The sequence below is a fragment of the Asparagus officinalis genome, chromosome 5 (genome assembly GCF_001876935.1).
Source record: "Asparagus officinalis chromosome 5, Aspof.V1, whole genome shotgun sequence".
Lineage (NCBI taxonomy): Eukaryota > Viridiplantae > Streptophyta > Magnoliopsida > Asparagales > Asparagaceae > Asparagus > Asparagus officinalis.
Window position 1 is genome coordinate 90,100,659 of NC_033798.1, and position 26,254 is coordinate 90,126,912.

Below are 26,254 nucleotides of genomic sequence, written 5' to 3' on the forward strand. Positions count from 1 at the left end.
GGGTGGGGGGGGGGGGGATTGGGGTTTTTTTTTTCTATAATCATTACCCTACCACGTAAGCCCACCTAACCCACGTCGGCTACACATGAGGAGTCACATGATCTAATTTGGCCGTAATTTGGGCTCCGGCCAAAAAAAAGGTCGATTTAACACTGTAATATACCAAATTATTGCCAGATGAAGCAAATATGCAAATCTGTCATATATGTCAATAAAATATACCAATCTGATAGTTCTATAATAGATTTATAGTGTTAATTGTACGTAGACCCTTGTACTATTGCTCAATCATGCATAAACTCCATACAGTTCTATTGTTGTAGATATGAATATTTGAGGGAATAATTTCAAAATGTCTAAGAATTAATGGACTAATTTTAAATTTGAGGTAGTAATTTGCAAGATGTTTAAAGAGAGTAATTTAAAATCTTTAGAGATTTGAGGGACAAATGTTTAATTTGAGGTAGTAATTTAGAAGATGTTTATAGATATGAAGGACTAATTTCAAAATATGCGATAGTAATTTGCAAGATGTTTAAAGATTCAGTGATATTAAGTCTCATTACTTTAATAGCCATCTTTAACAAAATTCCGATCAAGAAAGTATAAAATTGAAGGCTTCACCTTAGAAATAGGCTTTCATGTCAAAATCCAAATCAATAGTAAAAACAACCACTAAAATCAATAATCAAAGGGGAAAATGCTTTCAGCCCTCAAAACCCAAAAAAACGTGCCCCCCCAAGACTTTGTCAACGGGTACTTTACCCCCTCAAAAATAAAGATTTTATTCTCTGAGCCCCCAAAACACAAAACCTAAGAGATTAAAATATGTGAAGACCATAATACCCTTCTCTCTCTCTCTCTCTCTCTATCATGATGTTACTGATAGTTGAAATGATTGATGAGAATTATTATTTTATTATTTTTATTTTTTATTATTTTTATTGTTGATGAGAGAAATTATCTGTTTTGTTTGTATTGGGAGATTGTTAAAGTTACAGGTTAATTGTTAAGATTACGAGTTAATTGTTAAAGTTACGGGTCAATTGTTAAGCTTATGGATCCCCTCTCTCTCTATCTCTCTTTATCATGATGTTACTGATAGTTGAAATGATTGATAAGAATTGTTATTTTATTATTTTCTTTTTTTATTATTTTCGTTGTTGATGAGAGGAACTAACTGTTTTGTTTGTATTGAGAGATTGTTAAAGTTACGGGTTAATTGTTAATGTTACGAGTTAATTGTTAAGGTTACGGGTCAATTGTTAAGGTTATGGATCCCCTCTCTCTCTATCTCTCTCTTTATCATGATGTTATTGATAGTTGAAATGATTGATGAGAATTATTATTTTATTATTTTCATTTTTTATTATTTTCGTTATTGATGAGAGGAACTAACTGTTTTGTTTGTATTGGGAGATTGTTAAAGTTACGGGTTAATTGTTAAGGTTACGAGTTAATTGTTAAGGTTACGGGTCAATTGTTAAGGTTATGCATCCCCTCTCTCTCTATCTCTCTCTTTATCATGATGTTACTGATAGTTGAAATGATTGATGAGAATTATTATTTTATTATTTTTGTTTTTATTATTTTCGTTGTTGATGAGAGGAACTAACTATTTTGTTTGTATTGAGAGATTGTTAAAGTTACGGGTTAATTGTTAAGGTTACGAGTTAATTGTTAAGGTTACGGGTCAATTGTTAAGGTTATGGATCCCCTCTCTCTCTATCTCTCTCTTTATCATGATGTTATTGATAGTTGAAATGATTGATGAGAATTATTATTTTATTATTTTTATTTTTTATTATTTTCGTTATTGATGAGAGGAACTAACTGTTTTGTTTGTATTGGGAGATTGTTAAAGTTACGGGTTAATTGTTAAGGTTACGAGTTAATTGTTAAGGTTACGGGTCAATTGTTAAGGTTATGCATCCCCTCTCTCTCTCTATCTCTCTCTTTATCATGATGTTACTGATAGTTGAAATGATTGATGAGAATTAATTATTTTATTATTTTTGTTTTTATTATTTTCGTTGTTGATGAGAGGAACTAACTGTTTTGTTTGTATTGGGAGATTGTTAAAGTTACGGATTAATTGTTAAGGTTACGAGTTAATTGATAAGGTTACGGGTCAATTGTTAAGGTTATGGATCTCTTCTCTCTCTCTCTCTCTCTCTCTCTCTCTCTCTCTCTTTATCACTCTCTCTCTCTCTTTATCATGATGTTACTGTGATGATAGTTAAAATGATTGATGGAGATTGATATTTTATTATTTTTGTTTTTTTATTATTTTCGTTGTTGATGAGGAAACTAATTGTTTTTGTTTGTATTGGGAGATTGTTAAGGTTACGTGTTAATTGTTAATGTTACAGGTCAGTTGTTAAGGTTACAAGTCAGTTGTTAAGGTTATGAGTCGGTTGTTAAGGTTACAGGTTGATTGTGAAGGTTACATGTTAGGATATATATGTATATATATTTTGAGTGGAATGAATATTTTATGTCACTTGGCCTAGTGGTGAAGTTTGAGAGTTTGGACAAGAGGTTAGGGGTTCAAACCCCTACAACCATAATAATTTTAGAATATTCCTTGTTAAGGATAATGATTGGTTGTGAAGATTATGCATTGGTTGTGAAGTTTAAGGGTTGGTTGTTAAGGTTATGAGTTGGTTGTTAATGTTATGGGTTTGTTGTGTACGATAACTTCACAACCAAAACGTAACATTCACAACCAACGCATATACTTAACAACAAATCCCGAATAAGAAAGTACAAAATTGAAGGTTTGCACCTTAGAAATAGGCTTTCGTGTCAAAATCCAAATCAATAGTAAAAACAACCACTAAAATCAATAATTAATCAAATTGTATAAATTGAACATAGACCTAAACTTCACTTCTCCGATCTTTATCAGGTTCGAAGGCCAGAAACCCCACAAATTTTGCTGCCCTCCTTCTCTAAAGACCTCCTCCAGTTTCCTCTTCCTTTCTTCTCCGATCTTCATCAGCTTCAAAACGAGAAGGAAGACAGCAGTAAAAGTTTAAATCTTCAACAAAAAACGTCAAAAAGTCAATCAAAAAAATAAAAACAAACTGAAAAAGAAGACAAATTCTTCCAGCGTTGGACTTGAAACCAGCGGCAGAAGTGCGTCACCGTCACCAAGGACTTAGCTAGAGCTCCTGATCAATCGAGAGGCTTGCGCTTTAGAGATCTGATCACGATCAAGGACGAAAGAAACAACATGAGAATGAATCGGATCAAGAAAGGGTGAGGGGGATGCGGTAACCCTAAGGATTTCCACCCTTCCTATCCGCTCTCTTGAGAAAACGAGAGATCGTTTTTCTATCCAATTCTATTGCGTTTTCTACCAAATCAATTTCGGTTGTTTGGTTTGCCAAAAAGAAAAAGAAAAATATGGAGGAAACCGCGTTCCTCCTTAGCCATAGCGAAAAATCACATTCCGCTCCCAGTGTTATATTCATGAATCATGCATGGGTCCATTCTTTTCAAGGAGACAATTAATAGAGGTCTCTTTTTAAGTGCATCTAAGGATTTAATTAATTATTTGGCCGTTTGACTGGAAAAAAACAAACCCTATAGAAGTCCTCGATCTGTAGAGAATTATGTAGAGAGCAAACAGAAATGAACGTACATCCCATTATCAATTTTAAATGGCTAGCGAGCACTTAAATCCCTTTTATAGTTTTATTACTCCTGTTCTCTACTTATATTCCGTCACTTGTTTTTGACAACACTCGTGTACTCGAGAGTTTCTAAAATTTATACTTTAATGCATTGTGTTATGCAAACATGATCATCTTTTCTCAGGTTTTCTCATGTTACTCACAAAAGCTAAATTTTAAAAATTAACCCTTAATACTAGTTAAACTTGCTGGTAAACATACTTAACTCTATTTTATAATTATATTTAAAATAGAAATTTAGTGGTTTTCATATAAAAAAAAGTGGGTTTAACTGAATTCAATAAAATTGAGCTCTAAAAATCTCTTAGCTCAGCTTATGTCACATGGGAAAATTAGAGGGAAAAATTTCACATTTGCATAATAGAAAGTAATGAAGTGTAAATTCAAAAACTTCAAGAGATATAATTCGCGTAAAAAACAAGTGAGCATTTATAAGTGAAAAGTAAGGAAAACCATAAGGTATTAAGTGCTAATTTTCTATGGTTGGTCCGATGTAAGTTTTGAGATCCAACGAGTGCAACAAGTGATTGAGCTCAATCCATTGCCAAAATTAGCTAATCAATCAATATTATAGTTAAACCTATGACCCATCATTTAAACCCACTATAAGTCTTTTCATTTTCCCATGTGGGACTAATGTTTAGGCATCACAATGAATAATGCAGATTACCTACCTTGGTTTTGGAAAAACAAACTAGCTAGCTTTGCCTCAAGTCAATGACTATAGTGTGCCAATTTAAATGCATGATGTTTCTAGCCCCATCTCTTATAACTTAAACCATATTCATATACTTGTTGATGAAAATACTTATAATTTTGTGGTACTTTATAATTACTAACATTTCTTTTCTATTAGTAAAACTATAATGAGTTATATATTTCATGCTCTGAAAGCTATATTATGCGAAGTGAGTGCCTAATAATGCATTAACTAATACAATCACAAACTTTAAAGTTGGTAAATGTAAAATTCTCCCTTTCTTTATCCTATATGATTTTCTACGTAGTTCCTTCACTGCTGGTGTAGGACTTGGGCTCTTAGATCAGGACGTTCCCTTTTTTTTTCAAATTCTTATGCTGTTTATTTTCTGAATTTGAGGTGATGAAGGTTATGATCAAGTTCTATAGCTATCAGTGATGTTCCCGTTTTGTTTTTTCACAAACAAGATTGTAAAGTGCTCGGATTTCGCTGCAAAGTGATAAACCCAACACTAGTTTCGAGCCCATATCAGACTGAAACCAACACTTTAGAGATAAGGTCAAGCTCACGTGTACTTGGGCCTTAGCCCGTTTTCGCCAACACTACATAGAATCTCACCCAAAAAGGGCTGATATATATGAACCTCCAAGAATTTTTCAACATCTCCTATTCCTTATCCCATTCCTAGTTAGTTCTATCTTAAAGGATCAAACCATTTTGTCTGGGAGAAGATAAAAATGCATTGAAGTTGATGGCTAATTGGTACGTTTTATGCATTGATCATCTAATTTGAGGCTAACTTTAACCCACCTCTTTGCTCTATAGAATGGGCAAGTATCACCAAGTTATACCATGCACCAAAGGCCTAGAACTAAGGGTATTCGTATCCGAGTAAATATCCATAATCATATCCGTTAGGATACAAATATGGTTACCCAAATCTATAACCCATTAAATATGGTTACATATATGATTTTGTAGTGAAATATCCGTATCCGCATCCGAAACAACCAAATACATATTAGTCATACTCTTACGACAATTTCAATTCTTAGATTATGGATTTTGTTGTTAGTTGTGATGACTAAGATGTCTAATCTTAGCTTTTCAGTTATAATGAACATATTAACAAACTCTTTTGTATCACAAGAACTATGTTTTCTCAATACTATCTAGTTTTCTCATATCCGCTTTGTATCTGCATGCATATCCGCTTATATATCCGCATGTATATCCGTAATCATATCCAATTTTAGCGGATATGGATATGAATTTTCCTTACTCAGTTATATATATCGTATCCGTATCCGAGATGGGTAAGCGGATATGGATATGATAAGCATCATATCCGAGCCGTATCCGGACCAAATGCACCCCTACCTAGAACCCTCTGGCATCCTTTGTGGTTGAGAGATCCTGCAAACTTGTTGTGATTAATTGTTATCTAACTTATCCATGTGGAGCCTACGCAAGAAAAATCTACGTTTCTGCCATGAAATCAACGTTAAATTTTTACATGAATTACCTAGTTAATAAATTTCATTATCGTAGGACCGGTACGAAAAATAAAATGATATCATTAATGGTCCACACCACTTGTTTATAAAATTTCTACGCAAAATTTCAGTACAAAAAAGATGCAGAGAAAACTAAAATTGGGCACCCACAGTATCTTTATTACAAGGAGTAATAACAAGGAACAACTGGTCACAAAATATCCAAATTGAAAGTAAGCTAGCCGCCCAAGTTGACCCTGCATGGCTTGCTAGATCCAGCTCGATCAAGTCAAGCCACCATTGGATATGGTTAATTTACACATTTTCAATCAATCATCTCCCCCCAACTACCATACGCAAATCCGCTTCACTCTCTTAAATGCAGTCCCAGCCTCAAAGCTTCAACTTGGCTCATATTTTCGCCTATAAGTAAGCAGCCCGATGCATGCATATTCTTCATCAAAAGCTTCTATTGAGAGTTTTAAAGAATTAAGATAGCTATGGCTTCCAAAGCTTTGCTTGTTTTAGGTGTTATCTTGGCTATGGTTCTCCTCATCTCCACAGAGGCAGCAGCTCGAGAGCTCGCCGAGGAATCTCGTGAGACTCTTAAAGCTACTCTATACACATCTTTAACATTTGTGTTTTCCTCTAATTAATTAATGATCATTATATAGATGATGATCAATGCCAACTTTACTATAGATGTACTATTTTATAGTACAAAGTGAAAATGTTGGGTTCTTAATTACTAGCTTATTACTTAGAAGAGCACATTCATATTTATTGGGAAGTATTTTTTTTCTTCCCCCTTTTATCTTCCCAATAGCACATGATGTATATATCGTGCCTTCAATGTAACTCCATAAGAACATCTCCAACAGCTTCCCCAAAATTTTCTTCAAAATGGAGAAACAAAAGTCATATTCTTCAAATTATTTTTGCTCCAACTCCAACAGCTTCCCCATTTTGAAAAATCGCATTTATTACAATAATAAAGCTCTCCCAAAAAATTTGGAGAATGCTGCAGATTTGGGGAAGGCTCCCTATTTTTTCTCCTCCTTCCCTATTTTGGGGAATGAGATGGGGAATCTGTTGGACCAAAAAAAAAAACTCTATATTCTCCAAATTTGAGTATTTCAAGAAGATGGGGAAGCTGTTGGAGATGCTCTAAGTCCCTATATAGATTTCTCTAAAGTATGTATACTAGATAATTAATGCGATTGGTATAACTTGATTCACACATACACAACATCAATTGGTAAACATAGTATTTCCATTTCTTAAAATTTTCTTTCTTATCATACGTTTCATTATTCTGCATGTATCTTTATATATATACACAGTGCATTGCACTATTTCAATGATCAATCAGTAGGAAGAGATCTTTTTCCAATTCTTGACACTGATAACAATATTGTCCATGTTATAGCCGAGAAGAAGACAAATGCTGCAGGGGTTGAGGACAAGAAGTACGGTGGATACCCAGGGGGAGGGGGTGGGTACCCTGGCGGAGGATATCCTGGTGGCGGTTACCCTGGCCGCAGGACATCTGGATGGCGGTTATCCTGGCGCGAGGTACCCTGGACGCTCGCAGGGAGGATATCCGCGACGTGGACCGTTGCTACTATGCCGTTTGCTGCGAGCGCCTGGATATGTATGCGTGGTTGCGCTGCTGTGCCACGCGCCGACGAGATGCCCGATGCTGAATACATGGCGGAGCCTCATTACTAGAAATATTGAAGCAACATATTAGTAAGTACTTAGTATGAGAATGAAATGAAGATGTGAGTGTGTGCATGCATGAAGAGAGCTTTGTAACTTAATTTCCCTATGGACTATTGAATTATGCTTCGTCTGTATGTGCTCATATATAATAAATGGATAATGGAATACATTATCTAAATCTTGCTTTAGATAATTTAAAGTATTCAAGATGATGGGTGCATATTGTATGTCTTGCGCAGCTGTTGTCTATTGGGTACATTAATGCAGAGCCTGAGTTTTACCCCTTTTGCTTATAACCAAATGTTACCTTAAAGCATATTGATAACAAAAATGTTAAACATAAAATAATAAAAAAAATATTATTTTTGCTGTTATTTAGTAAAGGAGATTTATATTCTGTGCAGCAGCTTAATCAGAAAATTGCTCACTTCAGTGCTGTTACTGGGCTTGATGCTAATCCTAGTAAGAGTGCAATTTTCTATGGTGGTGTAAATGATCCAGTTAAAGCTTCTATTCAGAGCTGTCTTGGTTTTTCTGAAGGTAGTCTGCCAATTAGATACCTGGGGGTTCCATTAGTGTGCAAGAGACTGTTTTTTGAAGACTGTAATCCATTATTCAACAAGATCACAAGTCAGTTTCAAAATTGGCTGTCACACAGGCATTTATCCTATGCGGGGAGACTACAGATCATCAAAAGTGTTATTTTGGGAGTCCAATTATATTGGATGTCAAGCTACATTCTACCAACTAAAGTTCTTCAAAGAATTGACATGCTGTGCAGGAATTTTCTCTGGGGAAAAACAGATAATACTTTCAAACATCCTCTTGTCTCATGGGACATAGTTTGTAGAGAGAAAGCTCAGGGTGGTTTAGGGATATTCTCAGCTGTCACATGGAACATTGCTTCTGCTCTAAAGAATCTTTGGTATATTCATACTAATAAAGAGCTTCTTTGGATCAAGTGGCTTCATGAAACATATCTGAAAAATAGAGATATCTGGCAAGTTGAAATCAAAGTTGGGGACTCATGGATGTGGAAACAGCTCTTGAAAATCCGTGATAAAGTGTTGATCTTCTGTGGTGGTATATCAAACATGAAGCAACTAATTAGTTCCTGTCATACTAACTCTAAACTGAAGCTATCAGCCCTATATAATGCCCTGTATCCAGCAGCAGCTAATGTTCTATGGCGTGAAACTGTTTGGGAATGTCTGAGCTTTCCAAAACATGCTTTTGTTCTTTGGTTAGCTGCTCATGATAGACTTCTCACTCAGGATAAACTTCTGAAAAGGGGGATTATCAATATCAATCACTGCAATTTATGCTCTGGTGCTGTTCCTGAAAGTAGAAATCATCTGTTTTTCGACTGTAGCTGCAATTAATCAGAGACATAAAAATTGATGTTCTGTCAATTATTCTCAACAGTGATCATTCGGAGGATTATAAGCTTCTGATGCTAGTATAGTAACCTGTAAATAGCTTGTTCTTTGTTCCTGTATCATAATGAGGGATATCTCACATATTGAGTATCAAGATGTACACAATTTCTACATTTGGTAATGAATAAAATCTCTTTTCATTGACCAAAAAAAAAATATTATTTTCGGTCAATGAAAAAAGATTTTATTCATCACCAAATTTTGAAATGAGAGTGCAACAAGACTACCAGAAAATGTTCTGGCAATCAAAAACCGAAGCCTCACAACCTGCTTACAATTTTCCTATTTTTTCGCTCAAGTGCTCAGGAATATCTACATTTAGAACTTTTAAGAGTACTAAAATCTTCACTTCTTTAATAAGTTGATCAGGACTGCTGGTTTTTTGCTGAAAAATCCTCATATTTCTCTCCTTCCATATCCAGTAGACAGCCCCTGATAATGTCATTCTTTTTAACTTCTTCATGAATCCAAAACCCCTCAAGTTGTTGGTGTACCATCCCATTACATGATCCCAGCTACAAGATCTCCATGAATACTCTAGCCACGCCATCAGATTGTTCCATACATAAGAAGAGTATCGGCACTCAAAGAACAAGTGATTTCTGGACTCCATAACAGAATTATCACATAGGACACACTGATTGATATCCTGCATACCCATGCGACACAACCTTAGTCAGAAGCCCTGATAGAACTGCAAACCATAGGATTATTGAATGCTTGGGATAATGCAAGCCTCCCCACACTGTATTCGCCTAGGGTACAATAGCCGTGGGTTGAGAGATAGCATTGTAGACAAATGAAATTTTCATTCTACCATTTTCGTGACAGTTAGCGATGATTCTATGTAGATTATACACATTCCCAAACCCTCTCATTGCCAAATCCCTCACCCTTAGGATTTGTCGCCACATTCATGAATCACTTCTCTTCGGTTGGACTTGCCAGATTTCCTAATATTTTAAGTAATTTCCATGCACCCATTTTATCCACAAGAGGTCCTTTTTAGAGTGTATCATCCATAACATCTTGATAGCTACAGCATAATTCCATATTTTGGCAGACAATAGACCCAATACTCCTAACTTTTTATCCTTGTAAATCTCTATCCAGGAGACAAGGTGGATTTTGCTTCCCCACAAGAAAGCAGAGCATAACATATCAATCTTTTCTAGCACCTTAATCGACAGAATATAATTACTTGTCCAGTATATTTGAATCCCCAAGGTAACAGTCTTGGTTAGTTGAATTCTCCCAGCATATGACAAGTTCTTCCTGCATTGCCAGTTTTGAAGTTGATCTGATATTTTTGAGATCAAAGATGAGTAGTCCAGGAAAGAAAGTCTTTTTGAAACCAAATGCATTCCTAAATATCTCATAGGCAAAGAACCCTCTGGGAAGTTTAAGTATGTACATATTTGTGCCTGTGAATTGTCTTCAATCCCACTCATGAGAACAGAGCTCTTGCAAGAGTTAGCCTCTATCCCAGATACTCTACTGAATTCTTGAAGATAGTTATTTATTTTAGCTATTGAATCCATGTCTGCTCTACAAAATGTTGGCCTTCTTGTTTTGATGATGTTTAACAAACAATTTATAACTAATGTTGTTTGTCTACTGTTTGTGTTTTCGTATTTATTCTAGGCAAACAACGAGTTAGAGGATGGATGGAATCGAGCCTTAACGATCATATCAAATGGAGGTTGGCGGAATTGTGGAGTGAAGCAACGTCAATTCAAGTTAAAGATCCAATTACAAGCTTCTTCCGCAAAGTTTACCAAGTCATGCTCATTGAAGACCTTCATCAATCTTGGGTATATTTAGTATATGTTTATATTATGTGTGTTTAATACTTTAAGCTCAATATCATATACACACACAATATTGGATTTTCTCACAAAATGAGCTATTTTGAGAAAACTTTGTGATATTATTTTATTGATCATGTTTACTTTATATTCATGTGTTATAATGTTTATGAAGACATTTCATAAAGTTTTAATATGCGTTTAAACTCTTTTTGTCAAAAACATGTTCTTAACAAATTCATATTCATGCATGTTTTTACAAAATAATGAGTTTTCACAATTGAGAAATGAAAATTGAAAATTTATTTTTGTAACATGTTTGTTTTCATGTTTATAAAAATTTTGTAAAGTTTTATTAAGTTTGGAATTGATTTGTTATGTTTAATGGAATTTACAAAATCATGTTTTTCGTTCGTGCATGTTCGTGCATGTTTTTACAAAACAGATGAGTTTTCACAAATGGAAAGTGATATTTAAGAAATTATTTATTTTAAATGTTTACCTACATATTTAGAAATTTCCCTTAAAATTTTACTATTTTTGGAGTTGATTTACTGTGCCCAATTGATTTTACAAAATCGTGTATGTCTGCAGTTTTTCAGAAACTATAAATCTGTGTTCAAGAATTTATTTCTCTCAACTGAGAAATGTTTTTCAGAAATTCTTTCTCTAACATGTCATTCTACATGTCTAGAACCTTTCCACAAAATTTCATAATTTTTGGAACTGTTTTACTATTTTTAACTGATTTTATAAAACTGGATATACCTGCTACAGTACCCGCGGTCGACCGCGCTACAGTGCGGTCGACCGACGAACTGTCTGGAAGTTTTTGTTCTGTTTTTTGTTGTTTGTGGTTGACCGCACCGGTCGACCGCCGCACTATCAACTCAGTTCCAACGGCTATTTTTAGAGCCGTTGCAGAGTGGTTTTTTGGTCTTTTTCTTAGCACTATCAACTCAGTTCCAACGGCTATTTTTAGAGCCGTTGCAGAGTGGTTTTTTGGTCTTTTTCTTAGCTTTCTCTTGGCTTTGGGGTTTCTATAAATACCCCCCTTACCTCAGTTCTAACTAAGCAATCTAAGAGAATGGTTTAAAAGATTTTAACAAGAGTTTAAACTTATTTAGTGTTTTCTTAAGTTTGTTTTAAGAAGCTTTTAAGTATTTGAGTGTTTCGGTTTTTGTGAATCAATTCCACAAGAGCTTGAGGAGATTATCTATTGAAGTTTGAGCTTCCAACTATCCTCCCTCCATCTCTTGTTGTCAATTGAGAAGTTTTCTAAACTCAAACTCTAGCTTTACATTTATATACTTGTTTGATTATCATTGTTCTTAAGCTAGATTTTATATTTGAGTTTAGTTGATTTGATTTTATTTACTCATTGTTACACACACCCACATTGAGACACACCCACATGAGCTTATTGTATTTACATACATAGTATATTAGGGTTGTGAGAGATTCTAACATTGAGTTATGCTTAATTGAGTTCTCCCCTTGTATGAGAGAACAAATCATTTATTTGTTACATTGTGAGTGTTGTAAGATTTTCGGTGAGCTAGAAAACCGAGTGTGTTGTGAAGTTTTCGGTGAACTAGAAAACCGAGTGTGAGGAGTGAACGTTGTTCGGTGAGCGTTGAAAACCGACACTGTGAGGTGTAAACGTTATTCGGGTGAGCGTAGAAAACCCGGTTGTGATAGTGGATTTCTCCCCGGGAGTGGGGAGCGGAGACGTAGGACGGAAGGTCCGAACTCCGTGATCATATAGTGTGTTTGAGTGTGCTTTGGCGTTCATTTATATTTATGTTCATATCTTATATCGCCATTGTCCATAGCTCATTATTTATATGATCCACTATTTAGTTCATATTGTTTACCCCTTGTGTTAGTTTTATATCCTTGCACATAATTGTCTATATCTCTTTGTTAGGTTGATAGGATATATCATCTTGTGTTAGTTTATATATCCTTGCATATATATATTCATCATATAGGATATATCTCATTGTGTATATTGCTTATTCTTGCACATATCTCTTTATATATCTACCTTGCAAGAATACAACTTGTTAATTATTTTTAATCTAGATTAGATAATTTCCCCTATGCCCAATGGTGTGTTAGATTTAAACTTTTTGTTCAATCTAAACACTTTGATTTATGGGAAATTATAGATGATGCTTATATTGTGCCCACTTTAGAGAAATCCAAGTGGAATAAAAATGATCATCGTATGTTTACAATGAACAATATTTTGTTAGAATATTTGCTAAATGCTTTTAATTCATCTATGTCTAACAAGCATTTGATTCATTTATGTCTAACAAGCTTGATTCTTTTGATAGCGCTTATACATTATGGAAATTCATAGAAGCGCATCAAGGAGACTTGGAGGCGATCCGACAAGCTTTGGAGGATCCCGCTTCAAGTTCATATGGAGCTTCATGCACACGTGCACTAGGCGATAGCCCTAGTGAGGTTTGCGAGTTTGAAACCACTAATGATTTATCTAGTGATGAACTTGCTTGTGCCAGTGAAAAATTGTTGCATGCCTATAACTTATTGCATAAAAATTTTATTGATTTAAAAAGCAAGCATGAGGACTTGAAATCCGATCATGAGTTGTTAGCATCTAAGTTTGATACTATTTCTAATGAAAATATGATCCTTAAAGAAAACAATGAAAAATTTAAATTGGATCATGATTCTTTGCTTTCAAACTTTGCTAAGTTAACTCATGAAAGAGATAATGTCATGCTAGAAGTAGTAGCTATTAGAAATGATTTTGATAACCATACATGCTCTACTTCTATTATCAATGATGTTGTGCATAATGATGATTTGAATCTTGTTAAGGAACGCATATCATGCTTAGATTCAACTTTAAAAACATGCATTGATAACCATAAGAAACTTATGGACAAGTGTGCTAAGTCTAGTGCTATAAAATCACCTACATACTATGTACACTTGTATAGCAAAGTTTACAAATGCTCTATTTGCGATCGTAAAGGCCACCTTGCTAAATTTTGCTATGATGCACACAAACCTAAGATTGCTAATACTCCATGTGCATTTCATAAGGCTTCTTCTTCATCACATGTACACACACATGCACCCATTGTTCATCATAAGCATGATAATGTGTATCATTGTGATTTTTGTGGTAGAGTTGGTCACTTAGCTAAGTTTTGTTTTGATTTGAGAAAAGTTTCTAAATCGCAAAATATTTCAAGTAGACCAACATTATTTCTATTTGCAAATGTTCCACATGCACCTTTTAATGGTCAACATAAGCAAATGCTTCCTTTCCATTGTACATATTGCAATCGGAAGGGTCATTTGAGTGATTATTGCTATGACCGATCCCGTGCACCACATATGTCCAAGAGGGTTCATAACCCTAGGACTTTGAGCTTTAATGATAGGGGTCATGTCCCTAAATCTTTTGGTACCAAGAATACTTGGGTACCAAAACAAATTTGATTTTAAACCAAGAATTTTAGTGTTTTTATTTTTCTTTTTCTTGGTTTTGAAAAATGTATTTTAAACTTTTATGAAAAAAATTCCTTTTATTGGTCAAACTCTTTTGTTTTCAAGATTATTGGTTTTGTTTTGATGAGAGGTTTGTACTTATATAACCCTCCGGATTTATTGGGTGTTTATTCCCAAATCATGTTTACCGGATGCTAAAATGTTCATATGGGTTAATACTAGCTCAAGAGCTAGATAGAGTTGCCTCTCTTGATTTTTGAAAATCAATGATGATTTGGTTTTATGATTTAAACTTTGATTTATGATTTCAATTGGTTGATTTGTTTTCATTTGAAAACTTTTTACATAATTCTCATGTTTCTCTTCTTTTGACTTCATAAATCTATTTTATACATTGGCTTTTATGAAATGAGACAATATGTTCATCTTGATATATTTATATATGTTCTCATTATCTCTTGAATGTGAGTGTTTTTGGCATATTATTTATGCTTGCTCACATGTTTGCCATGATCTTTTATTGCTTATATTTCATATGGCTTTTTGATAGGGGGAGAAATCCATATACTTGCTTCATACTCACCCATGCTTATTTGTAGGGGGAGCTTTCGCTCTCTTAATTCTTTTGTCCCCTTTTTGATATTATCAAAGGGGGAGAAATATTATGAGTATATTCTTTCTTGTTTATATGCATGTGAATTATAAATTATATATTCATTTACTTCATGCATATACTTCTTTTTGTAAATTGTATGCGTTTAAACTCTTTTTGTCAAAAACATGTTCTTAACAAATTCATATTCATGCATGTTTTTACAAAATAATGAGTTTTCACAATTGAGAAATGAAAATTGAAAATTTATTTTTTTAACATGTTTGTTTTTATATTTATAAACATTTTGCAAAGTTTCATCAAGTTTGGAATTGATTTGTTATGTTTAATGGAATTTACAAAATCATGTTTTTCGTTCGTGCATGTTCATGCATGTTTTTACAAAACAGATGAGTTTTCACAAATGGGAAGTGATATTTAAGAAATTCTTTCTTTAAAATGTTTATCTATATGTTTAGAAACTTCCCTCAAAATTTTACTATTTTTGGAGTTGATTTACTGTGCCCAATTGATTTTACAAAATCGTGTATGTCTGCAGTTTTTCAGAAACTGTAAATCTGTGTTCAAACATTTATTTCTCTCAACTGGGAAATTATTTTTTAGAAATTCTTTCTCTAACATGTCATTCTACATGTCTAGAACCTTCCCACAAAATTTCATAATTTTTGGAGCTGTTTTACTATTTTTAACTGATTTTATAAAACTAGATATATCTGCTACAGTACCCGCGATCGACCGCGCTACAGTGCGGTCGACCGACGAACTGTCTGGAAGTTTTTGTTCTATTTTTCGTTGTTTGTGGTCGACCGCACCGGTCGACCGCCGCACTGTCAACTCAGTTCCAACGGCTATTTTTAGAACCGTTGCAGAGTGGACCGCACCGGTCGACCGCCGCACTGTCAACTCAGTTCCAACGGCTATTTTTAGAACCGTTGCAGAGTGTTTTTTTGGTCTTTTTCTTAGCTTTCTCTTGGCTTTGGGGTTTCTATAAATACCCCACTTACCTCAGTTCTAACTAAGCAATCTAAGAGAATGGTTTAAAAGATTTTAACAAGAGTTTAAACTTATTTAGTGTTTGCTTAAGTTTGTTTTAAGAAGCTTTTAAGCATTTGAGTGTTTCGGTTTTTGTGAATCAATTCCACAAGAGCTTGAGGAGATTATCTATTGAAGTTTGAGCTTCCAACTATCCTCCCTCCATCTCTTGTTATCAATTGAGAAATTTTCTAAACTCAAACTCTAGCTTTACATTTATATACTTGTTTGATTATCATTGTTCTTAAGCTAGATTTTATATTTGAGTTTAGTTGATTTGATTTTATTTGTGAGAGATTGTAACATTGAGTTGTGCTTAATTGTGTTCTCATCTATTGAGAGAACAAATCATTTATTTGTTACATTGTGAGTGTTGTAAGGTTTTCGGTGAGCTAGAAAACCGAGTGTGTTGTGAAATTTTTGGTGAACTAGAAAACCGAGTGTGAGGAGTGGACGTTGATCGGTGATCGTTGAAAACCGACATAGTATGGTTGTAAACGTTATTCGGGTGAGCGTAGAAAACCCGGTTGTGATAGTGGATTTATCCCCGGGAGTGGGGAGCGGAGACGTAGGACGGAAGGTCCGAACTCCGTGATCATATAGTGTGTTTGAGTGTGCTTTGGCGTTCATTTATATTTATGTTCATATCTTATATCGCCATTGTCCATAGCTCATTATTTATATGATCCACTATTTAGTTCATATTGTTTACCCCTTGTGTTAGTTTTATATCCTTGCACATACATTGTCTATATCTCTTTGTTAGGATATATCTTATTGTTTATATATCCTTGCATATATTTCAATCATATAGGATATATCTCATTGTTCATATTGCTTATCCTAGCTTATATTCTTGTTGTATTTCATACTTGCTAGGATAACTTATTAATTAATTTTAATTGGCATTTAATTGGATTATATTAGCATATGACCCTAATCCCCCCCTCTAGGGTCTAACACAAAAGAGTAACAAATCATCAGCGAAAATCAAGCGTGTAGTCCCCATCCTAGCACATTTTGGATGGTACTTGAACAGTCTGTCAGTGCTGAGGGTTTTGAGTTTCCTGGATAGATATTCCATACCAAGCACAAATAAATAAGGAGACAATGGATCTCCTTGCCTCAATCCTCTAGATCCCTCAAAGTATCCATGTAATGAACCATTAAGTGACAAAGAGAACTTAGGAGTATAGATACATTCCATCACCCATGTAACCATATTATTAGGGAATCCCAAACCTGTAAACATAGACTTAATAAAACTCTAATTTATAGTGTCAAATGCCTTTCTCAAATCAATGTTGAGGACAGCTCTTGGGGAGACATGCTTTCTGTCATAGTGCTTTAGGAGCTCATGTGCTAGGAGAATATTGTTAGAAATGAGTCTTCCCTTAACAAATGTACTTTGTGCATCATCAATCAGAAAACCAATCATATTCTGAATTATGGTGGCAATGATTTTAGATATTACTTTGTATATACAGTTGCAGCAAGAGATTAGTCTATAGTCAGATGGAGATCTGGGATTAAGGATTTCGGGCACTAATGTGATAGAGGTTGAGTTGAAGGTGCCAAGGAGCTTACCAGTATAAAAGAATTCATCCATTGCTTTACATATTTCATCTCCAATAATATTCCAGACAGTTTTGAAGAATGATGCACTAAATCCATCAGGACCAGGGCTTTTATTATCAGACATAGTGAAAACAGCTTGTTTTATTTCCTCTCTTGTGACAGGAGAGCCTGGTAATTCTCTTTGATTTGATGAGAGAATAGGGCCATTAGCTATAGTAGCAGGATCAGGCTCAGAAGTATTCCCAAAAAATCCCAATAGACTCTTGTAGTAGTTAATAAGCTCAGTGATGATTGTATTCATATCAGAAATTCTATTTCCATCCTCAGTATACAGGGACAACACCCTATTTTGATGTCTTCTAGCTTTCATGATTGAGTGGAGGAAATGAGAGGATTTGTCACCATGTATAGCCCATTTAATATTTGCTTTCTGCTTATAAAAGGATTCTTCACAATGTAGTAGTGAGGTGTATTTCTTTAAGCATTCTTTTTCCTTATAAATAAGATGAGAGTTGAATAGATCAGTGCTCATCATGTTCTGAATATCAGACATCTCTTGTTTGGCTCTTAACACTTGGTCGCTTATATTCATGAAGTGTCTTTTATTTTATCTTTGAGTGCAGGTTTGAGCATCTTCAGCTTGGAAGATAGCTTGAACATATAATAACCTTGCACATCCTGCTCCCAAATAGATCTGACAATGGAGAGGAACTCAGGGTGCTTTGTCCACATCTTAAAAAAATTTAATGGCTTTTTCCCCTAAAAATCATCATCTCCAACTATAAGGAGAGCTGGAGAATGGTCAGAACAAGCTGGCTTCAAAAAATCTGCTTGACTTGAAGTATATTGTAAGATCCATAGATCATTGATCAACACTCTATCTAATCTACTCCATACTCTAGTATCAACCTCTTGTTTATTATTCCAAGTGTAGAAGCACCCAGTAGTCTTAATGTGCACCAATTGATTAGAGGAAATAAAGTGCTGGAAGTCTTCAGTATCAGCATCTGAAATTGGTGCACCCCTAACTTTTCATCACCACTGAGAATAGCATTAAAGTCTCCCCCAACTAACCAAGGGCAATTAACTGATGACTTGAAGTTTTGAAGATCCTGCCATAGAGCTTTCATTCTCTCTCTTTGGTTAAGAGCATAAACCACAGTCATTAAGCAAGAAAACCTACCATCTCTTGTATGGACTAAGCATGTCATATATTGTATAGAAACTTTGACACACTGTATAGAGAGAATATCACTATTCCAAAGAAGCCAAATCCTCCCATTTCCTGCTTCTTGAACATTAGAAGTCCATTCCCAATGTTTTGTAATTTTTGAGCTATTTTATCTCTTTTTCTGTAGAAAGTTTTGTTTCTAAAAGAGCTATAAAAGGTAGCTTATAATCATGAATGAATTGCTTCACAATTAAGTATTTAGGGGACTTATTAAAACCCCTAATATTCCAGATAGCAAAGTGCATTATTGTCCTCCACCCCTATCAATATAACAGGGGTCAAAGTCAAGAATCTGTGAATCCAGAGGAGAGAAGTGAGATACCTGAGTTAAATTCCCTGGAGTTCTAGCTAATACTCTTCTTGCAACATTTGTCCTATTTACACTTGTAAACCCAGAAGCATTGACTGTTGGGGAAGAAAATTGATAAAATGTTGCTAGTCCAGAATTCCCAAGTCTAATACTCTGAATATCAGACATCATGTGGTGTGCATGTTTCACAGGTACAGTAGAGTTGACATAAGTTTGTCCTTTATCAGGGGACACTTGTTGTACATTTTTCCCAATATCAGTTCTCAGATTAGTCTCTGATACCATTTGTGCATGTTTCCCTCATACAGGAGAGCTTCTATTGTTTGGATTATTTTGATCTTTCATTTGCTGTGCAGACAAGGTAGTTTCAGCCTACATATCATGTTGCTTCTCAGCACCTTCCTTTATCTGAGACTGAACATACTTATCAGATACAGTCTTACCAACAGAAACATGCAAGGACTCAGATTTTCCTGGCAGTACACCATTTTCTTGTGCTTCAATATTTTCCTTCCTATTGACTGGAACCCACATTTTCTTGAACTTTTACCTTCTACAATTGTCAGTTTCATGACCAATAATATTGCAGTTTGAACACCACCTAGGCTTGAGTTCATAGATAATCCTCTGACTGTATTTTTTCCCATCTGGCCCTTGAAAATCAACTAGGTCTGGCAGAGGTTTCTTCAGGGGTAATTACACCTCAATTAATACTCTAGCATAGCTTAGTCTCTGCCTAGTAGCAGTAAGCATATCAGTTGTTATAGGGCATCCAATTAAGCTAGAGATTTTGCTAATTCCTGTAGTACTCCACAAGTTAAGTTTCAGATTTGGGAGCTGAATCCACATTGGATAAGAATAATCCTGAATTTTCTCCATTTCAACTTCAATAGACCATGGCTTTAGCATCAAAGGCCTTGAGCCAAAGAACCAAGGCCCAGCTTCCAACACCTCCCTCATCTGTTGATCAGATTGAAAATCAAATAAAAAGACCCCTTGCTTGAGCAAAGAAATTTTAGGGATTGATATCCTGCCCCAAGCTTTGCTGATATATGATTCCATAGATCTGAACTTTACATTCAACCCTATAACGTGCCCAATTAAGGAGTACTTTCAATATTCTTCACCCTCCCTCCATTCTTCAGCAGTGAAAGAAACAGCAGCAGAGGGAGAGGCTGAAATGAAGTTGAGAGCAAGTCTTTTACCTGGCTTCCTATTATCAGCAAATAAACTCACAAAAGATTTCTTAGCTCCCTCTTTGTTAAGCACTTCTCTCTGACTTGAATCCTCTACATTGCTTTTTCCCTCTCCTTCCAGATTGAATTTATTAGATCAGAGGGTAGATGCGTGACATACGTGCTAATATAAAATTTTACGTATAAGCATATGTAATTTTTTTATCAATGAAAGTGGATTTTATCCATTCACCAATTTTTCAATTAGCGTACATCATGTTGCTGAAGGGGAAGAAAAAGAAAGAAAAAAGAAGAAGAAGGAAATCGAGAATACAACGATAAATCTCTCATAAGTAGAAAACAATTCTACTACAAACTTCTAAACCTCACAATACAATCTTCCAGCATCGCGCTATTGAGGCAGTTGTCAAGACATCAGTTTGTACGTGCCTGGTAAGATTCTCATTAGACTTTGCTCTCTCCATAAAAGTTCTTTGGTTTTGCTCTTGCCTTTTTTTTTGAGAAAATCTTGCCATGCATGTTGAATAGACTGTAACTGATAGGACAAAGACGCTTAAATTTGTAAATATAAACCCCTTTCCTTTCAAACGGGATGACTACCAATTTATATATATGGTTCCAGATCCTATTGCATAATTCTGTTCCAGACATTCATAGAGTAAGCGCATTCGAACAAAATGTGCCGATGGGATTCTTCATTATCAACAACACAGAGCACAAACCTAGTAGACGTAATTATGCCCAAACACTAAAGAAGTCGATCTTGGGTTAGCAATCGAGATTGAACTGCCGATCATAAAATTAACAAGTGCTTGGGATAATTCATAGTTCCCCACGCAATTGCATACCATGGAATAACAAGGGGGAAGAAAAGAGAATATAAGGCAGAAATTTTGATTTTACCTCATGTACTGCAACAAGCTTGTATAGCAGTCACAAGGTTTGCCTCACCTCTGCATTGATCCATTGCAAGATGTCTAACTTTAATAATTTGCTTCCACATCCACCAATCTGAAAATTTTGATTGAACCCTCCATGTGTAGGTAGGAGAGGATTTAGGGGTGCAGTTGCATCGCGACATTTACAAATCGCATATAACTCCTGTGATATTTATAATTCGTCCCTCCATAAAATTTTAAAATTTACCCTAACCCCACGTATCCAACACTAAATAGCTTAGTACTAAATAAACTTAGGGCTAATTTGGTATTGTTGAAACTTATAGTAAGTTGATTTTTAAAAGCGGCTTATAGAAGCAACCTATATATATATTGCTAAAAATAGCTATTTATGTTATCAAATATAAAAAATTGCTTAAAAAGTAGTTAAGGTGTTTAAAAGATTTGTGATTAATGATCATTTTTAAAAGATAAAAGATACATATGCTATATAAACTAAAAAAAAGCAGAACCTACTTTTAAAAACATTCTCAGGTTGCTTCTAAATGCATCCAATTAAAAGCATAATTAATTCTAATAAGTTACTAAATTTTTTTCAACAAACATCATTATCAGTGGCTTCTTGAAAAAATAAGCAGAAACACCCTAAAAAAAGACAATGCCAATTTGGCTCTTAGCCCATTAGAAAATAAAAACTTATTTAACTTTCTAACAATCAACTCAAATTGGCATCAGTTTAAATGCTAAAAAGCCCCAAAGTACAAGACTAGAAAACAAAACTACAAACACCTAGATAATTTTGTACTTATGTACCCTGTCATTTAAATACACACTTACACACCTTATCTTTGTTTTTTTCCTTGTCATTTAAATACCCTATTGTTTTTAAAGGTGCACATTACTACCTTTTCTTAATTTTTAACAATGGAATATTAAACAACAAAACACTAAAAATCTAACTGATAGATAAACTCAAATCTAAAATCTTAAGAAAATGAAATTTAAAAATTTGAATTTCTAGCAATTCTATCTACTAGTATTGTAAACACTATATTATTTCTAATAATTTATTTTGAAAGTCTTGTTTTGCAATTATGTTTGTATAATAATCAATCACACAAAAAGTTATATATTATTTTGTTTAATTATTAATTATTTGGGACCCCTCCTATCAAATTTCTTAGCTCCTCCACCGCAATTGATCAAAGATAAAGACCTATAAATTTATATAGAATCTAAATCAAGGCCTAGTAAGAATTCTTTGTTAAAATGAAAAAGGGAAAATTGCTTCTAGCCCCCAAAATAATAATAAGTGTTTCGTTCCCTCCCCCAAGACTTTTTCAATGCTCCCTAAGCCCCCAAAAGCAATTCTGAAATTCCCTTAGCCCCCTCATGTGTACTTTCAAACACGAGAAGACCAAAATACCCTCAAGCAACCGGTTCACTTTCTCAAGCCGGTCATCGAAGGAGGAGTAGGGGTATTGTAGGCATTAACGATGATTAGATAGTGGTTTTGGAGGGGGAAAAATCTCATTTCCCTCCAAATTCTAACCATATCCTCACCCCAGTAAATCCTCTTTGCTTACCCCAAGTACTCTCTCCCGGCCATTTAATACTCCTCCATAAATCCTCTTTGACTCTTCAACTACTTTTCTTCAAAATGACAGATGGATCCCTCCTTTGCATGGTTATAAACACAAAAAGTAACAAAGAAGGTGAGAGTATTTTCATAGTTATCAATAAGTCTATAGAAATCATTAGCTTAAAATATCAAGTGTCCCAAAGGCTTAAACTACCATCGCAATCTCTTTTACTCAAATTCATATCCAAAAGGGAAAAGAAGTTTAGTTTTACAATTGATAATGATGAGGACTTGAGATTGATTTTTGAGTATTTTCATCGTAATGGATTTACAGACATAAACTTATATGCTACCTAACACCGAGGAATCCTCAACTTCTTAAAACAACCAAACTTCTCCAGAAAATGTGTAAGCATTTCAATTTTTATTTCCTTATGAATTCGTTGTTAGGTTATGAGTTGGTTGTTAACTTTATGCATTGGTTGCAAAGATTTTAAGTTGGATGCTTTGGATGCTTTGACTTTTTCCATTCTAGTCTATCATAGGATTGTTGTGCGCAGCGGAAATTTCAGCAACACTTCTGGTGCACAACAAGGGAGTAAGATCATAACTAAATCTCTGTTTCACCAAGGAAACAAGGATCAACAGTGATATATCTTAACAAAGTGGGATATACAATCTTCCTCTCATCAGTTCTAAGACTGACTTGTCGAGGGAACCTAACAAGCTATTACAAATCACAGCAAGACAAACTAATTTTACGTGGTTCAGTAAGTTGCCTACGTCCACGAGGAAAAAAAGGGGAGATCTACTATTAGAGAGAAAGAGAATACAAATAGGGTTTATAATCACACAAAGTCTCACAAATAAAACCCTCAAACAAGCTCTCAAATCTCTCACAATTTTCTCTCAAAAGAGATGCTAAAACCCTCTCAAAATCGCCACTTTTTCTCTCTCAACAACATCCAACTTAGCCTCTTCTATTTTTTCCCTCTGCCCTTCTGCGTTTTCTTTTTCTTTGCACAATTTTTTGCCCCCCACCAAAAAAAAACCTAGAAGCAATCAGATCATATTTATACTGCAGGAATAGCAGCGGACACACAGTGGGTGGGCCTTCTCTTCGTGGGCCTGCTCGGGTCCGTTCACAATTCTCCACATTGGTGAAGTTTCTCCCAAAACTAAGCCGATACCAAAAACATCCAAATGTCTCACATGTTACGTCCAGTACGAAGTAGAATAAATCCATGATAACGGACTCAATCCACAACAAGTTGGGAACCCGAAATAGAGCTCAATCAATCTCCCCCCATCAAAACTAACTAATCCAATAGGCTGCATCAAACATGACTGCCTACGTATCCTCTTGTCCAAGGAATCAAGCCGAACGTAGTTCACCCAAATGACCTCCAAAAGTCTCAACACCGAAGAATGTTTAAAAGCTCCAAACAATGATCAAACTTAACACCTGAAACAACTTTGGTCAACATATCCGCAAGGTTGTCCTTTGTGTGGATCTTCTCCATTATGACATCACCATCATCCAAAATATCACGAACAAAGTGGAATCTGACATCAATGTACTTCATGCGTGCATGATAGACCTGGTTCTTCACCAAATAGATAGTCGACATACTATCACAATATACCCAAATGATCTCTTGTGCAATTCCCAAGTCCTCCAACAATCCACGCAACCACAAAGCCTCCTTCACAGCTTCAGTCACTGCCATATACCCTGCCTCTATAGTAGAGAGAGCCACTATAGACTGAAATGTACATCTCCAACATACCGGTGCTCCGACCAATGTAAAAACATATCCTAAAGTAGACCGACGCTTGTCAAGATCTCCCACATAATTTGAATCCATATAGCCAATACAATTCTATCATGTCTTCTCATTCTTCTGAAATACCAAACCAGCATTCATGGTACCTTTGATATACCGTAGAATCCACTTCATGACCTTCCAATGACCCTTCACGGGGTCGTGCATGTACCTAGATACCATGCTCACGGCCTATGATAAATCTGGCCTCGTACACATCATAGCATACATCAAGCTACCCACCGTACTGGCATATGGAACATTCGACATATATTCACTGTCCTCAACTGAAATAGGCGATATCTTAGCTGAAAGCTTAAAGTGGAGAACCAATGGAGTGCTCACTGCCTTTGTATTACCATCAAAGCTGAATTTCTTCAATATCTTTTGCAGATTACTCATCTGTGTTAGCTTCAATCTCCCCTTCGTCCTGTCTCTCTCAATCTCCATACCCAATATCTTCTTTGCCTCTCCAAGATCCTTCATCTCAAACTCGGATGACAGCTCCTTTTTTAACTTTTGAATAGTCGAAGAATTCCTGGAGGCAATAAACATATCATCAACATATAATAACAAATAGATGTACTCACCATCCTGTAGCTTGTGCATGTAAATACATGAGTCATATGGGCTCCTCGTGTACCCTCGACCAATCATAAAGCCGTCAAATCTCTTGTACCATTGTTGCGGCGATTGCTTCAATCTATAAAGAGACTTCTTCAGCTTGCACACTAATTCCTCTTTTCCTGTAGCTTTAAACCCTATAGGTTATGTCGTGTAGATCTCCTCATCTAAATCTCCATGTCGAAAGGCTATCTTCACATCCATCTGGACCAAATCTAAATCTAGTTGTGTCACCAATGCCAACAAAATCCTAATCGACGAGTGTTTTACAACAGGTGAGAATACCTCGTTGTAATCAACGCCCTCAAGTTGTGCATAACCCTTGGCAACCAATCTGGCTTTGTACCAAATGTCCCTAATAGAAGATCCCTCTTTCTTTGCATACACCCACTTGCATCCAATAGCCTTTTTATCCTTTCGGTAGCTTTGCAAGTTTCCAAGTATCATTCTTCTGAAGAGAGCGCATCTCCTCCTCCATAGCTTCCCTCCACCTGATCGAATCAGAGCTAGACTCTACCTCCTTGAATGTAGAAGGAACCAAATCATCAATGACCTCTGCTGATAAGGCATATGCAACCATGACATCATTATATCTAGTTGGCCGACGAATCACTCTTCTGAGTCTGTTTGCTGCAATGGACTCCTGAACATGACCCTACTCCCGAGTCTCACTATCCACTGTATCCTCTATATGCTCGACTGTCATCCCATCTCCTCCTAATGTCACCTCTGTAGGAGTCTTAATAGATACAATGCTATCTGGAGTGGGTAGAGTCATATTATCCTCCACCTGCTGTGATATCCCTCTTGTCTAGTCTCCCTCCACCTGCTGAGAGACTTGAGGCCTCATCATGTACGCCTCGTCAAATGTAACATCTCTACTAATAACTATCTTTTATCCTGTAGATCCCATAACTTAAAGCCTTTAACACCTTCTCTAAAACCCACAAAGATAGCTTTCTTTGGCCTCAGATCATCACTGACATGATAATAAGCTGG

General features: G+C 35.4%; 2 protein-coding genes across 2 annotated transcripts; one reads left to right on the top strand and one right to left on the bottom strand.

Moving 5' to 3' along the window:
• Positions 6,341–7,842, top strand: LOC109840106. Its single transcript, XM_020408619.1, has 2 exons — positions 6,341–6,494; positions 7,327–7,842. The coding sequence occupies exons 1-2, from the start codon at positions 6,398–6,400 to the stop codon at positions 7,626–7,628; spliced, it is 399 nt and encodes a 132-aa protein (XP_020264208.1). The 5' UTR covers positions 6,341–6,397; the 3' UTR covers positions 7,629–7,842.
• Positions 9,333–10,602, bottom strand: LOC109842150. Its single transcript, XM_020411058.1, has 2 exons — positions 10,042–10,602; positions 9,333–9,710 (listed from the first exon to the last, which is right to left on the bottom strand). Exons 1-2 carry the CDS (start codon positions 10,600–10,602, stop codon positions 9,333–9,335), a joined length of 939 nt encoding a protein of 312 aa, XP_020266647.1.